Source organism: Varroa jacobsoni, unplaced genomic scaffold, assembly GCF_002532875.2.
Source record: "Varroa jacobsoni isolate VJ856 unplaced genomic scaffold, vjacob_1.0 scaffold_1322, whole genome shotgun sequence".
Lineage (NCBI taxonomy): Eukaryota > Metazoa > Arthropoda > Arachnida > Mesostigmata > Varroidae > Varroa > Varroa jacobsoni.
The window spans coordinates 252,967-268,228 of NW_019214224.1; the positions used below are offsets into that span (position 1 = coordinate 252,967).

The following is a 15,262-nucleotide window of genomic DNA, read 5'->3' on the forward strand; positions in this document are numbered from 1 at the left end:
TCTCATGGCAACATGACACGAGTAAGTCCACAGGACATCAACTGGCTCGCTTGGTCGGCAATAGTAGACCGACGCACAATCGTGCCACAAGCAGCACAGACCACGCCACCGTGGCTAAAACAGCGCGAGTCAAACCAACATCCGACGTCCACGTCGCCGTCGTAGTCAATACCGATGCCAGCTGTTCTCGTCGTCGATCGACGAAACACTGCCTAAAACAGCAAAACAGCTCTGCTTATCGATGAGGCGGTAGCGCCAGCGCAGGCGACTTGCAACGGCCAGCTCGGCTTGCCTGCCCCGGTGCTTGCCCCGATCCGTTCACCCCGTAAGAAGAACAACGAAGTAGCAGCATATTGCAGCGGAGTATCGATCGACGCCGAGAGCAGAAACAATCAGTAGTTTATGGCATAGTGGTATTAACAGTAACACCGCAACAGCGTTTCTACAACGCTGCGATCAACACCGTAGCGAAACAAACTCCCCAACACTAACGTACCACACAATAAAGTCGCAGTAGCAGTAGCATAGCTAGCATCGGCAAGCTGGTAAAAAATGATAAATATAGTATATGCTTACGACGGGATAACAAAGATTAAAGATTAGATTGAGGATGTCGTAGCAGCAGCACTTCTTCTTTCTACAGATTTGTTGCTCTGTAGCGTTTTGCCCAGGGGTAAATGGGTAGAGATTGGCGATGGTACTCACCGTTGACGCGTGCTTTACAATTAAGGAGAACTGACGCAACAGAGAATACCAGAGAAGTTATGGGTGTCAAAAATTTGAGGAGAATTTATTCAGTTGTAAACGAACATTTTTCTTTTTTGTTATATTTTTCGTATGCTTCTTCCTTTCCGGTTTAGCTTGCTTCCGGTGGCTACACGCCCCGTACACACTGGATCGCAGAATCTCAATCACACGATCCAAAAATAAGCCACCCAGCAACAACAAAACTGAACTTGCCCTGTTGGACGGGGATCGTCGTAGCGGTGGACAATGTAACCGCACACGAAACACTCAACCACGTATGGGGCGACAGGAAAACTTCGAGGGACGTCTCGGCTAAAGTTGACGACCCCGCTATCGCTACTGCCGTTGCTAGAGCGGCCGCCGCCATTGCCGTGTCGCTACACGGCCATAGGCTAATATGGGTCAGGCGTCAAGACTTCACGTGCGCAATGGCCGTCGCCGCCATCATCGTCATCAACAACAACCCAAGCTACACGCTCAAACAAGCACTGGCTGGACACGCTCATTGCAGGTGTTTTCCGGCAAGGCTAATCATAATTAGAATCCATTAATTCACACACTGTTCGTAAGTAATACATATATAAGTACCCCTATACATATATATATAGAGGTACAGATTTGTGTGCCCATAAACTCCTACGCACGCAGAGAGGTCATACATATACAGAATATGTAGTTCATATCGATTACTTCACAGAAGAAAAATCCACAACAGCATGGTCTGGTATAGGTCGGCTACGTTTATTTTATAGCCGCTAGCAATGAACGAACAACGCAACAACAGTGACATCAGCCAGGAAACAGGCAGCTCTCAATGGCCGAAAAGTCAAAATGTGTTGCAAACAGGTATGCAAGAAATTTCCATATAATTTCAGCTAGCACCCCAATGTCGGCACATGCTAAGGGTTACGCCCGATTCAATTATAGTTAACACGACGCAAAACCATAACACCACTAGTACTAATTTTTCTCTATTTTTAATTATATATATATATATATATACGTTTATATAAAAGGTAGCACAATCTCTGATTCAGAAATTATATGCGATTTAAAGAAGGCGACGGCAGCAGTTACAGTAACTTCGGTGATAGGTAATAAATGTAATGGGTCGTGGCCGCAGTGTCAGCAATACTCAGTCTACTTTCAACAGATGGGCGTGTAGCTATAATCTGTTATCGAGTCGAACATGAGAGAATATGGCATCGGGCTCTATATGCACGCAGCGAAAATAAATTCGATTCCATTGGTCGTATTAGGACCGCGGAAGGCTGTTTGGTACCTTTTAGCCGGTTAGCTTTCATGAGACTTTGAAAAAGTCAAAGCACATCACCGTTCTAGCTCATCGGTGAAGCACGTCTGCCCCTCAAAACCACCTTACGAATGGCTAATTTTCAGTTATTCTAATGAACGGCCAACCGACTTAAGTGGTATGAAAGGATGATTTGTTACTCCTTTAGACAATTTGCTTTATCATGTACGCGTAGGGACGCATATGGTCCTGTTTGCCACTTCATACAATAGCCACCATAATGTACGTTATGGCGTTCTTCTCCCGCAGTGTCTTAGGTCCGTCACCGTTGATTTATCTGGTTGCAACGACAGACCTAGATAACTTGGTTTTTTCTTCTTTTCGATGCATAGAACTTTTCTGTTGCATACGGCAATTCGAAAGATAGGTACAAACGAATACTGCCATTTGCACCATTCGTATTATCAAATTTTCTAGATAGTGTGAAATCACCATATAGTGCTGGCTAGCTCAGACAATGTCTAAAGCCTCGGGTGACCATAGCCTCTCCGTCGTCAAATAAGCCGCGAGAACAAAATGCCTCTAGGCATCTTTTTCTCCATCTATTGCTATAGTTTATATGATTTTATTGCTAGCACCACTGCAACCTTAAACAATTTATATTCCTCATACGTCCACCATAACTAACGAGGATACTACGTATACGAATGTTGCTGCTGCCACGGCCATTTACTTCCACTAGACCACAATTATATCACCAGTACTCCTACCGAACCGGCCACCATTTCCGCAACGAACAGCCATAGTTTGCCCGTAGCCATCACAACGCCGGTGCCACGGCGCAGCAGGGCCCGCACGATGATCGGCGGACGACGCTTCACAACGCCGCACGGTACGGCACCGCGCCACACTATCAGCCATGGCTAACATCCACCGACAGCCAGACAATGAGCCACCGAAGCAAGCACTCTGCAGTAGCGACGCAGTCACCATCATCGCCGTCATCATCATCGACAGCAGTTATAGCACCGGCAATGATTCGTGCAGCACAATCTCGCACATGGCTTCACAGCCATTCCCTCGCGCGCGCGCGCACACACACACACACGCACACACACACACACACAGACGCACACACACACACAGAACCCACTCACAGCCGCCACGAGCCACGGCACAGCGAAACGACGACGACGACGACGACGACGACGATGACGACGACGACGATGACGACGACGACGGCGGCGGCGGCGATGCGAGGCGGCGGGTTGTGATGCCAAGTCGCCAGACACAAGTCGGCGCCTCGCCGCTCGGGCAGCCACCGCCGATCCCAGCACAGCAGTCGCATAGCGGCCGTGTGCGCCGAGCAGCGGCGCAGGCTGCGGTGTCGAGCCGAGGAGAGACAGTGGTGCTCGGCGAAACACGGGGACCACCACTGTACATCAGTCACTCGCAAGTTCCCGACGGGGCCGAACTTCGCAACTGTCCATGTTTTTCGCACGGGCGGCATACCGTGGACGTGCAGCAGGCCCGTGGCCACCTGGCAAACTGTGAATTTTGTCAGTAGAACGATGTTATCCGCGTAGAATCGCACGATGAATTTTATCCTGCATTGCCATTGGTGTCACCACGAGCCTGGCCACACGGCCATTATGCCGTAGTAGCAGCGAGTGCTGCGTTACTACGACAACTGCCCGGCAGCCGCCCCTGCCAGTACGCTAGGCCTAGCCTAACCAAAACCGAGATATTTCGGGCTTTCTGAGATTGTCTTAGAAAGCGCTTACATTGTAATCCTGGTCGAGAGCCCTCACTAGCTGTTCCTTGATGTCATGAGGGGAGCACTGCATTTATAAAAGCATAAAAAGCGAGTCACACAAACGGTGCAGCCTCCGTCCGATGCAGACTGAGCCACCACTAGCTGAGAACTCATCACGGGCAACACAACAGAAGGCGACAGCAGCGCCACCTGCTCAGCTGATCATGACTGCAGCGCCACGGTGGACACGAGTGGCGCGAAATAAGGCCGGGTTTAAATTAGCACAGTGGCCAGCCGAGCGCTGTGGAGGCTGTTCAAGCTGTCGTCGACGCTGATGGTCGAGCTGATTAGACTCTCCTCCTCCACTGTCAATCTTACTCCGCACTCCCGCTTGCAGCCACAATGGGGCCCGACGCTGTTGAGGGCTGCAGGTCGATGTGCGGTGGGGTTCAGGTTGAGGCTAGTTGTGGCAGGTCGTGCTGCAAACGACCAGAGGGTGCGCGCCTCAGGCCCCGAAGAATGATTGGCAGAGAAGCTGGCAAAACAGAGAGATGATTACGAGAGAACTGAGGGGCAGAGGAAAATATGCCTTAAAGGCCAGGTGCTGGTTGAGGCTGGAATATGGGGATAGCAAGCAAAGTGTACGCCAAACTCGTTGACTGGGCCTGGAAGCGGGGTAAGATTAAGATCAAATTTAGTTTACAGTTGCCAAATGAGTCATAGTCATAAGTGGGAAGCTAGTATATAGAAAACGTGCTTGGAGTTCTGCAGACTATCGAATAGCGTGGATAAGAATTGTAATAATAATGACAATAGTTACTCAGGTACGAGTACGGGTGGTATATTCGGAGGTCATGCCTCGCAGTTAATAGATAAAATCCTTTCAAAGTAAATATAAACTTACAATTTACTATAGTTCGCGTTCAAGTGCAGAGCTTTAAACCAATGAAATTTATTTTCTTTGAGATTATCGTTGACCCTTTCGTTGACCATAACCTCGGAGGCACTTATAACAAACAAACACAGAGAACTGCATCAATGGGCTAAATATAGCTCACCAATACCGCAGGAATACGCAACGGTATATGGTTCATGTTTACAGCAAAGCCAACACAGGAAATTAGGAAGAACATAATTTAAGAAGGGATTAACAAAATTTGAACACAAAATGAACAAGTATTTAGATGCTCCAGACGAGAAAGAAATGTGTTATATCGATAGTTTTTGTGCTTTCTAGTATTTAACGCTTAAATGGAACTCTCTGTTGCTATAGCAATTTTAGAATTTTTTAAAGATATTTAAGAACGTTTACAACTACCTTTCATACATTCTTAATTGCAGCTTGTTTTTCAAAGAATATATGCTATGTGGTAATCATTCCTTGTTTTTAGTTACTGGCTTCCAGTCGAAATTAAATTACGCTTATGGATGTTAATAGAGAGCGTACGATTTTTAGCTACAAAGTTCCGGAATAATGGAGAAATAGGTAAGTGCACGCTTAAGCTTCTGTAGCGGGAACTGATCTAGACATTCGCGAACGACCGATCCGAAATCGCTGTGAAAGACCGTTCAGAATACTATCGATAAAACAGAAAGAGCTTATTTAGAGAAACAGAAATCTGTGAAGAAAAACACTATTTACTGTGAAGTTAGTGACGGAGTAAATCAACACTTAAAGGCCAGATGACCTAGGCCTGTGGACATCATCCAACTTCACGTACGATATTTAAAAAGTGCCATTACTGCCAATGAACAGTACCACTTGCTGTGGAATTGTCAAGAAAAACGTTTGTATTGTTAAGACTTACATAAATTACTTTGCGTAGGACAATGAAAAAACCAGTTTTATTAAACAGTATACTCTCGCAGCAATAGATAACGGAAAAAGGTTATTTCAACAGTTCTCAACATACAGGAGGCAAAGTCCCGAGCGTATGGCTAATAAAGTTATATCTGCTAAGTTGACTACTATCATCTCGTGAGTACTATCATAAGTATGATGGCCATAAAAAAATTCATGCTTCTCAAAGTTTACATAGTTAACTTTAAAATTTTTCCATATTTGTAATGATAAAGCTTTGTAATTATTTTACAACAATGCCACTTGATCGCTTTTTTTTAAGATTGCCTGAGAAATACTGTGTGAAATCACTAGAAATACTAGAAATCACGAGAAATACTAATTTCGAGCTTCTCGTATTAGGCATCGTTTTCCGAAAGCTATTTTCGTACAAAAAGGTCCGCTTTGCCAATTTGCTTTACTAACCTGCGCCTTTTTTCTGCTTCTAATATTTCGTACTGCCATATTTTGGTGTGGGCCCGGAATTTCATGCAATGCATTGACCCTTCTGTATACAATACGATAAGAAGGGAAGTAAACTGTGTATTACGTTATGGCGGTGCGATAAGTATGATCCATGCACAGCCTCGAGGGCAAGTTTATACTTGAGTGTCTACAGTTTATATTCATATACTTACCAACATAGACGCATATTGGGGAAAGCGAAACTTGGACTGATGAAATAAAAGGACACAAAAGTGAAAAAATTAAATAAAGTGTCATAAAATCATAAATTGCCATTATTCCGCTCTCTTATAGTTAAGCTAACCGGTGGTGGTAAAGTCAAATATAAATTGTTGAAAAACTCTATTGTACAGCTTTGGTTTGAATTGCTTTGATATAATAAGATAATGAAAGACGAGATACGAGAACATAATGTAGATGTGTCATATGATCGCGTATAATATTTACCAAAAAGTCACTGACTGTATGTGTACTGTATACGTATAGTATCTGGCTAGTCAAACCAACATTTCATAACTTTTTAAAAATTATAAGCCATAAGTTGGAAGCCTTCATTTAATTTCTGCAGATGGTTTTTATGGGCACGAGTCCACCTCCCTGATTCTTATCTTTCGAGATGCCAAAAGCACAGAGGATAACGGTTCGTGACCCTGAGGCATTTCTTGCTGTCGGTTTTTAAACAGCGACAGTTTCAGGTAAGGTAAGCAGCCATCGCTCTCCCCAATACAAGATAAACTAACCAATCTCGCCGTGTTCATCTTCATTCTGTGGAAAACGTGCCTCTTTCCTGCATAAAATGAGCTTGAACTTGTAGCTTCCACTATAGACCTGAGCATCTTTGGGTTGAACCCATGAGTATCCTCCGAAGTGGTATTCGGTAAAGTACCCAAACTCGATGCGGCGTGGTGCCCACAAATAGATTTCGGAAGCAGAAAACCCCTTGGTTCCTTTTGATTGCCGTCAACGTTGTCAACCATAATTCTAACTCATTTCGATTAGAAACACACGATTACCTTGTTTTGTTACTCTGGTTGACACGTCTCAGTAATTTTGACTTCGATGAGAATTTCTTTTTCGGCAAATTTTTTTTATTCTTTTCAGATTCGCAGTATCTTTTTTTTTGTTTGAAACCCTTCTTGACATCGATTTTATTTTCTTATTTGATTTTTAGATCTTCCTAAGATGTAAACTGTTCGTTAGATTGATTTTTTTTCGTTCGCCTTCTATTAATTGTTTGGGTTTCGGAGTGTTTTAGCAACTCGGGATCTAATATCCTTCTGGCTACTAGTCGAAGTACTGGGTTCGTTTTTGAGCAATTCTTCTTTTATTTTCAAGAGCTATTTATTCAATCAGCTTGCGATTTCTAGTTCCTGCATTTTTATAGGGGACCTTCCTTCAGTCTGATTTAATTTCAGTAGGCTAGTGGTCGACGGTTATCATTGATAGGGCTTCAGTGTCGCAGCACTCGCCTGGGTTGTGTTTAACTCTGCCAAACAGCTCAGATAGAATTTGAACTCGCGTTGCATCGGAAGCACCCTCGATTCCTCTATATGTATGAGCTATATGTTCGGCTAACGTTTCCTCTAGCGTTTGCTAAAGTTGGCTGCCAACCCAGTCCAATATCTCAAGTCATTAGAAGCCAAAAACCTGCAACGGCTTACAGCTATGAAACATCCGGTTCAAGTTGCGCAAAACTATCATTTTTCAATATCTTCAGGTCGAAGTGACAAAAGTTTCCTTATACAACTTGCTACAGTTTTGCTTAGCATGTAAAATTCCTATAATTCACACTGTGATCTACTGTGAAACGAAGTTTCATAGGTAACGCTCGGAGTACGGTGATTAACGCACTGGCGCGCCATAGCCTTATATATGTTCTCTCGAGAGCCCGCTGATGTCATGCGTATGTCAGTGAAACGTCCCAGCAGATGCGTGGAGGATCGATAACATAACTTGCGAATCTGTGTAGATTTTTACAAAAAAATACGTCATTTTCATATATATATATATATATATATATATATATATATATATATATGTCAGTACCAAAAGAATATATATATTCTTTTGGTACTGGCGAGGATTATATTATTAAGATGCATATTTTTTAGTGAGAAATGCTTTTTCGACAAACTCGTGGAAACGAGAGGTTTATTTACATACGCACTTATTTCCTGAGTAACTTCCTGCTGCTAAACATATTTGTGTTCTGGCAATGCAATATATTCATAATAAACTGAATCGCAGAAAATAAATTATTGCAGATTAATAGACTGTACTCGAGAATCAAATGTACCGACTAATGCCAAGCTATTGATAATACCAATACTAGCAGTAATAATAATAACAACAATCAATTGGTAACGATAAATTAAACCGAATTTTGGTTTGATATGGATGCAAAAATAAAAATAATCCAAAATTGCCTTAAAACGTAATTTGAATTATGTCACTGTAAAATTAAATATGGTCCAGTCGTGGTTAAGGGATCATACTTTAAAACTAAGCCTGTCTGAAATCTAAAAAAAAATTGTAAAAAGAAATTGTTTTTTCGTAGTATGTCGGTTATTCCATATGGGGAACAGAAGAGGCGTGATTTTTACTACTGGAGGACAACTTTAACTATTTTAAATAAATAAACTATTAGCTTCTGACGTTCCCACACTGGCTCTAGGTTGTAAACTTGTAACAAGGTGTAACCTCTTTTATGCTATAGCTAAATAGTGAAGTTGCTTATTCTGCAGTGGTTTTATCAGACCTATAAGGCTATTCTCTTAATTGCTCGACTTTCTGTTCCATGTTTTGTTTCTTATGCCACGTTATTTTGTGGACTTTTCAAAAGTCCACAAAATCGGACAAGGCTTGCAACTGAAATCGTTATAAAGACCTCAAAGGGGGAAGATATTTTCTATTCTCATACTCAGTAGTGCGCGGGATTCGTATAAACATGACCCCTTTCTGCAATCTCTAATGCTAAAAAAATATGCTTTCTTTTTTTTGTTTCGTATTTAAAACAATTTCTACATAGTAAGCGTACTTAGTACGCGCGTATATTAATTACGCTTTAAAATCAGATAGTTGCTCCAGCAACGTTCTATATCATTTCTGGGTACTCAACAACGGGACGCGATTTATTTGCTGGTCAAAGAAAAATAGTAATACAGTCGAAGTCAATCGAAATTTTGCTTATCATATTTTTTAATATGGTTATATAATTTTCTCTAATATAACGGTTGACTCCATGGGTGCAATCAGAACCCCGCTTACACCGCACGTTCGGAAAGCACCAGTTAAGGAGCAGGCTGCAGCTACAAATCATGGGCATCATTGTTATGATTCTATGTCAACGCAGCTTCTTCCTCTTCTGGCACTGAGTAAAGTTTATGTTACGGACTTAGACGTCGAAGGTGTTATACCCCTTGACACTCTGCTCGGCTCTGAATTACTCTGGAAAGAGAGTTCTTTTCAAGGTGAGTTCTCCCAAAGGGTTTGCGATCTGGTTTTATGACGATGACCTCTTACCATGGCTTTCTGTGTATATTGCATAGTAAATTATGTTTCCACTATAACGACGGTGGATGACGTTTATGAGATCAATGCTGAATCAGCTCCTTCCAAAATGAATATACTAGCTATTTCACCAGGTGAAAGTGCTGCTTTTGTGAGCAACTTTGCAATCGACAAATGTAGCAAAAGTGCATAATAAATACCTATCCATTCATTCTAAAATCTAAATACTGCTAGATTTAAGAATCTTATGTTTCGTAAATATTTTTGATCTTTTCTTTATAGTCAATGCAAGCTTTTCCTGTGTAAGAATGAGCTTTGCACTTAGCCGATATACTTTTTTGCTTACTTTAGATGGAATGTTCGCTCACACACAGACACTCTGCAGTTGAATGTCTAATACTTTGTTTGAGACTCGTACGTGAGTCGTACGTGGTAACTTTTAACGATAATCCTAAATTATCGTTGTAGGTTGCAGTTATCAAATATTTTAACTGAAGTCTTCGAAATTCCGGATACTTCTATTAGGGTCGTTGCTATGGCGACCCCTAATTTGAGGACGCATGTCAGAACCACCGACACCTTATTGACCCCCTAAGCTTCACAACATTTTCCATGATTTTAGAGACATAAAAAGTTAACGATAACTAATATTTGCGCAAATCAAATGCTAAACTGGTTGATAACCACTGCGTACAAAGATTAATTATAAAAGCAATGAAATTTTTTTTTATCAAGTATGCGACAAGCATACCACAAGCCTAAGTACCTATAGACTTTTCGAGCCAGTTATTAGACATAGAGCAAACGTTAGATTATGTTTATAATGTTGCGCTTTGACTTGATACCCTTTTAGGGGACGTACGCGAGCCGCTTGTCGCACACCATTGATGTTATTTGATTCAGCCAGTTTAGCCAGTACCGGTGAATCGTAAGCATTGAGGAGTAGACTCAGCCCTGTAATCGTCAGGATGTCTGGATGCCTCCATATGCCTTGCAATCGGCCCGAGTGGCTAGATTTTACCGATCGTCGAAACGCAGTCTATTCAGTTGTAGCTGGATCACTGGTAACTGTGATTTCGAATAATTTGTATCTACGTAGACGCTCAAGGTGTTAGACTGAAATAGATCAAAGTAGGCAAGATTGCCGTAACTGCCATCACAGTCACTTGTGAGATACATTGTTAGAATTATGATCAAAACAGTCTTTACGTAATTATATATATGTATATACATAGATATTGATGAATATCATTGAAACACTTGTGACAATTCTATAGGAGCTGCTGTGATTATCCTGTTATAATGTTGCAATAGGTGTAAACGACGTCAAGTTTGTACTGGGTCAGTGCTGAGTACTTTTATGATCGAAGTGCTTATCGACCACTATGTGCAATACTATAAAACTATATTTAATTGAAAGAATGTTCGTATATAGTATATAAGTTTTAATTGAATGAATTTATGGTTATGATGCAATCAAAATGCATGGATCAAAATAGTAGATCCCTTTTTGCTGAATATAGGTTGATTCACTAAGAGAAAACTATCCGATTTATAGTAACCAACTTGTTCTATAAATCATATCTACCTCAATAAACATAATTTTCAACTTTATGAACATGAATATTGTATTTTATTACAAGCTATTGAAAATAGTAGAGAATGGTAATAAAATCTGTTATAATAATAAATAATACACAGTTATAATGTGATTTCATTATACAGATATTTCTTTAAATGCCTACTTAATGGCCATTATATTAACTTTCTAATAGATAAACACCTTGACAATATTTACATATAGGGATGTATATGCATTGTGGTATTTTTTCGGTTCACTGTTCTAATTGTACTCCCTTTGTCGTATGTTGCGCTAGTTTGCGATTGGCTGGTGGATCATGATCGACTGCGCAGCTCGGCATCCATCGTCGGCTGAGTTGAATCACGCGTACCATACAATCGGCGTGATTTCGACGCTTAGTCTCATTATGGTCAATGTCGTGTCGAACGCACAAGTCAGAGGTGAGGCGGCTAAGCTGCTTTAAAATCAGGCCAGCGCTTCAATTTTTCGGCAATTTTTCTCTGGAACTACAATTTCTACTTGCTACCATGTATATGTAAATAGATTAATTCGTACTAAGGCATTCTTTTACAAGTGACATCGTGTAAACGTGTAGATGCCTCAGGATGAAAAAAAATTTGCGCAGCAACCTCTAGGTATATGGCAGAAATGATTGAGCTTAGGGAAGACGAAGAACAAGCAAAAGAGAGGCAGTAAGGAGTTCGTCTTCCAGTCCTGCATTGAGTGAAAAAGTACCTCCTTAAGTCGAAATATAATAGTAATAAACGAAGTGCCAATTAAGGCTTATAGAGAGAACGGCCTGAATTTAGTGGCTACTAAAGCACTGATAGTGTTCGTGTCCGTAAACGGAATTTACAGATTAGCTCCTTAAAAACTTTTTTTGGGGTTCGGGGAAGCACTAGTAGTGTCATGTGCTGATCTACGATTATCAGTAACTACTGCTTTTTATGTAGACCTTTGATTTGCTATGATGTCAACATCTTGGGTTTTAATAGGTCATGTCACGAAACGATAAACGTCATGGTGTACACCACTTAATGTTCTCCCTAAATAACAGAATCATACCTTGGCTTTGAGTTACCCAAGAAAATTTCGAGTGTTTTAGTTCGACCCAATATGATACTGAGAAAATTTTTATACCCATTTGTAATCTGTATTTCTCGTCTAAATTCAGTCTAATCGAAAATCCGCTTGGATCTAGTTGCAGTCCCTGTTTTCTGGCCTGATTAAATACATTTCACTTATTCGAGTGCCATATACAAATGGCAATTGTGAGATTATAGCATTTCTTTAGAGTAGATTGGTACTTCACTAAGGATCGTCAAAATAAGGCGAACTTCACAATATCGCAATGAGTTCTGGTGTCGATTGCTAGTGTGTCTGATCTCATGCAAGATTATCTACTTAATGTGCGCTATATTTTCGACAGGTGAAAGGGTGTTCACGAATGGCGTCTGCGGCCCGGCGGGGGCCCGCGTCTGGCTCTTTATTGGCTTCGTACTCGGCTTCGCAGCACTGCTTGGCTCAAGTTGGATTTTAGTCGCGACAAACTTCTATTCTACTTCGTTATCTGTGTTCCTGCAAAATGCATTCATCTTTGCCAGGTATCTAGATAATCTGCAGTCTATCTTCTTCATTATGCATTTCGGCTATTTTTTCATGAAAAATATACACCCACTATTAGAATAATTCTATTTTGGCTCGCTGTATTCTACTGCGCTGTAAACATCTGTATACATATCTGTCCATTCGTATATGTGTGAGTGTGTATTTGTTCTAACTGATCATAACCAACCTTGTTCTGTTTTTCTTTTCAATATATATTTTTAATTATCAATATATTATCATTATCAATATCAAAATAATTATCAATATAAACAGATAGATGAGAAAAAAAGCTAGAGTGGTACATAGGTCGTAATACTGAATTTATACATTCTTATTCTTAGTGTCCTTATTGGTTCGTAATGATCTGTGACATTTCAGCTCGATGGCTTTCAAGTTTGGTCGTAAGGAATCGGATTCGTGGGGATCCTAGATAACAGCATCTCTCTATAGAAATTTTTCTTATTGTCATTGCACACCTAGTGAATCAAACACTAAGCAAGAACGATTCTTTAATGAACGAGGAGGAGACTGTTTATTGTTATTATTATAAACTGATTAATTTTATTTAAAAAAAAATTCAAATTTTCAAGTTTATAGAGTCCGAGCATGGTCGAAAATGATCGTGTTCGAACACGGTTTGGTATTTGTCAAAAATTTATGTGAATAGACGGTTTAACATGTATACACATATTTTATTTAAATAGATTAACGTTAAGGAGCACTCGGCTCATCAAGCCTTTTAGGAACGTAGACAAAGGTCCCTACTAGAGTCGGAAAGAGATCACGATCAGACCTGGGGCGCCATTGACAAAAAGCAATGGCGTGGAAAAAAGAATCATCTCAACTGCGTCACAAAGCCATTAGTTTACGCTAACTAATGGAATAAGGATGGCATAAGCAAACTGACGAAGAGTGTCGTGCGAATACTTACTGTGAATATGTTTTATAATATTATCCTATTTAATAAATATTTAGCATTATGACTTTTAATATTGCCATTATTATATATAACGTTGAAAACATGAATGAGTTACAAGCAACAACACTAATGACAAACATAGAAACTTGGAATGCAGTTAAAAAAAGAGTAGAAATCATTATTAATCAACTGTATATTTGGTAGGTTTGTAATAAATGACGCCGATTGTCTACTGATTCTGCTACGACTTGTATTTCGTCACATAACCAATAAAATTAAATAAAACAAGCATTGAATTGAAATATTTTGGGTCTCTTCCATACCTGGTACAGATGAGTGAAATAGATGATAGTCTCTCTGTGTCTTCTTATTGTTAATATATATTAGCTTTGGGACTGGGGGATGCCTGAGTTGGATATACGTTGTATGTATTTTACTTAAGTTTATATTTATATTTATATATACTTATGTTTAGTTTTGATAGAAGAATCTTAAGTCCGTTGCTTTACTGCCAGGTTCTTTGTTGCTATAAAAGCGTAATGGTTATTAAATAGACGCCATTGGAAGAATCCAAGACATCGATGCTCAGTTTAGGGTTTTTTTTTTAAATATAATAACGAATTTGAATTGAATTGGTTACTGAAAAATGTATAAGGAAAAATCTTAAGCTCATACTAAGGTACTGAAGATAAACCCTAACTCGAAATTTACTTCAAGAGTCCATATCGGTTTTGATTCTGAAGCAAGCGGATAGAGTTCTTTCCTTTTCAAAACAAATATAAAAATATTATTTAAAGCTCAAACTTGCGACTCGCTTCTAACTGTGCCAAATTTAGTAAGCAAACGTTTATCTGTTGGGAAAATGGCTAAAACTTCGTTATGACCAGGACTACTAAACTGTTATAAGGCAATTGGTTTCAATTCGTATAAAATTCATTATTACTTTTATTTATCTGCTCATAATAAATAATAACCAGAATAAAAAAATGTTACATAAGTTTATGATGCGTATGTATCATTCCAATAATTGCATCGTATGTGTATATAATTTGCTTATATGTGCTATATTAGAGTATACCATATTTGTAACACCCTATAAATGAAACAGCTCGTTTAAACGTAATTCCTTTCCAGTGGAGGTTACTCATTTAGTAAAAAAATAGAATCAGACAAAAGGAGACAGAGACCCTGCACCCCCCATACGAACTCATGCGAGCCGCCGATCTTCCTTACACAAGTCGCAACTCATCTCATTGTCCTTCGAATTTTTACGACATTCAAATAAACATAATACTTCATGCACTTCACACAGAGGGTTTCTGGACGCTTTGATTATATTGATTGGGCTTTGTGTGCTGTTAGTGCGACCCTCCGCACATTGTAAGCGGTGAAAAATCTCAGTTGTTTTTTTAATACTTACAAACCGCGAAAGTACGGTGCAGCAGCATTCGGATTTCTATCGTTTCTCTAAAAAAAAAGAGCTTTTGAAACAACTTTTTAACTCCATTTTTGTTTCTCACAGCTTCTCCTCTGTGCAAGTTGTGTTACTTTTCGACTGCTACTAGAAATAATATGAATTGGGT

General features: G+C 40.0%; 2 protein-coding genes across 3 annotated transcripts in view; one reads left to right on the plus strand and one right to left on the minus strand.

Annotated features, from left to right (window-relative positions):
• The window catches only part of LOC111268812 (uncharacterized), a 31,313-nt gene extending 27,397 nt beyond the window's left edge, over positions 1–3,916 (minus strand). Inside the window, exon 1 of one of the 2 annotated variants that reach the window (XM_022848014.1) lies at positions 3,784–3,916. In XM_022848014.1, coding sequence (XP_022703749.1) covers positions 3,784–3,846 — 63 coding nt within the window. In that variant the 5' untranslated portion in view covers positions 3,847–3,916. Of the gene's footprint in view, positions 1–705 lie in introns of both variants that reach the window. The other variant, XM_022848016.2, reaches the window with a different exon arrangement.
• A 5,465-nt stretch (positions 3,917–9,381) lies between these two features.
• On the plus strand, positions 9,382–13,921 carry LOC111268817 (transmembrane protein 50B). The gene is made up of 5 exons (XM_022848019.2): positions 9,382–9,530; positions 10,424–10,634; positions 11,448–11,592; positions 12,582–12,756; positions 13,139–13,921. The coding sequence occupies exons 2-5, from the start codon at positions 10,539–10,541 to the stop codon at positions 13,188–13,190; spliced, it is 468 nt and encodes a 155-aa protein (XP_022703754.1). The 5' UTR covers positions 9,382–9,530; positions 10,424–10,538; the 3' UTR covers positions 13,191–13,921.
• Positions 13,922–15,262: the final 1,341 nt, after the last annotated feature.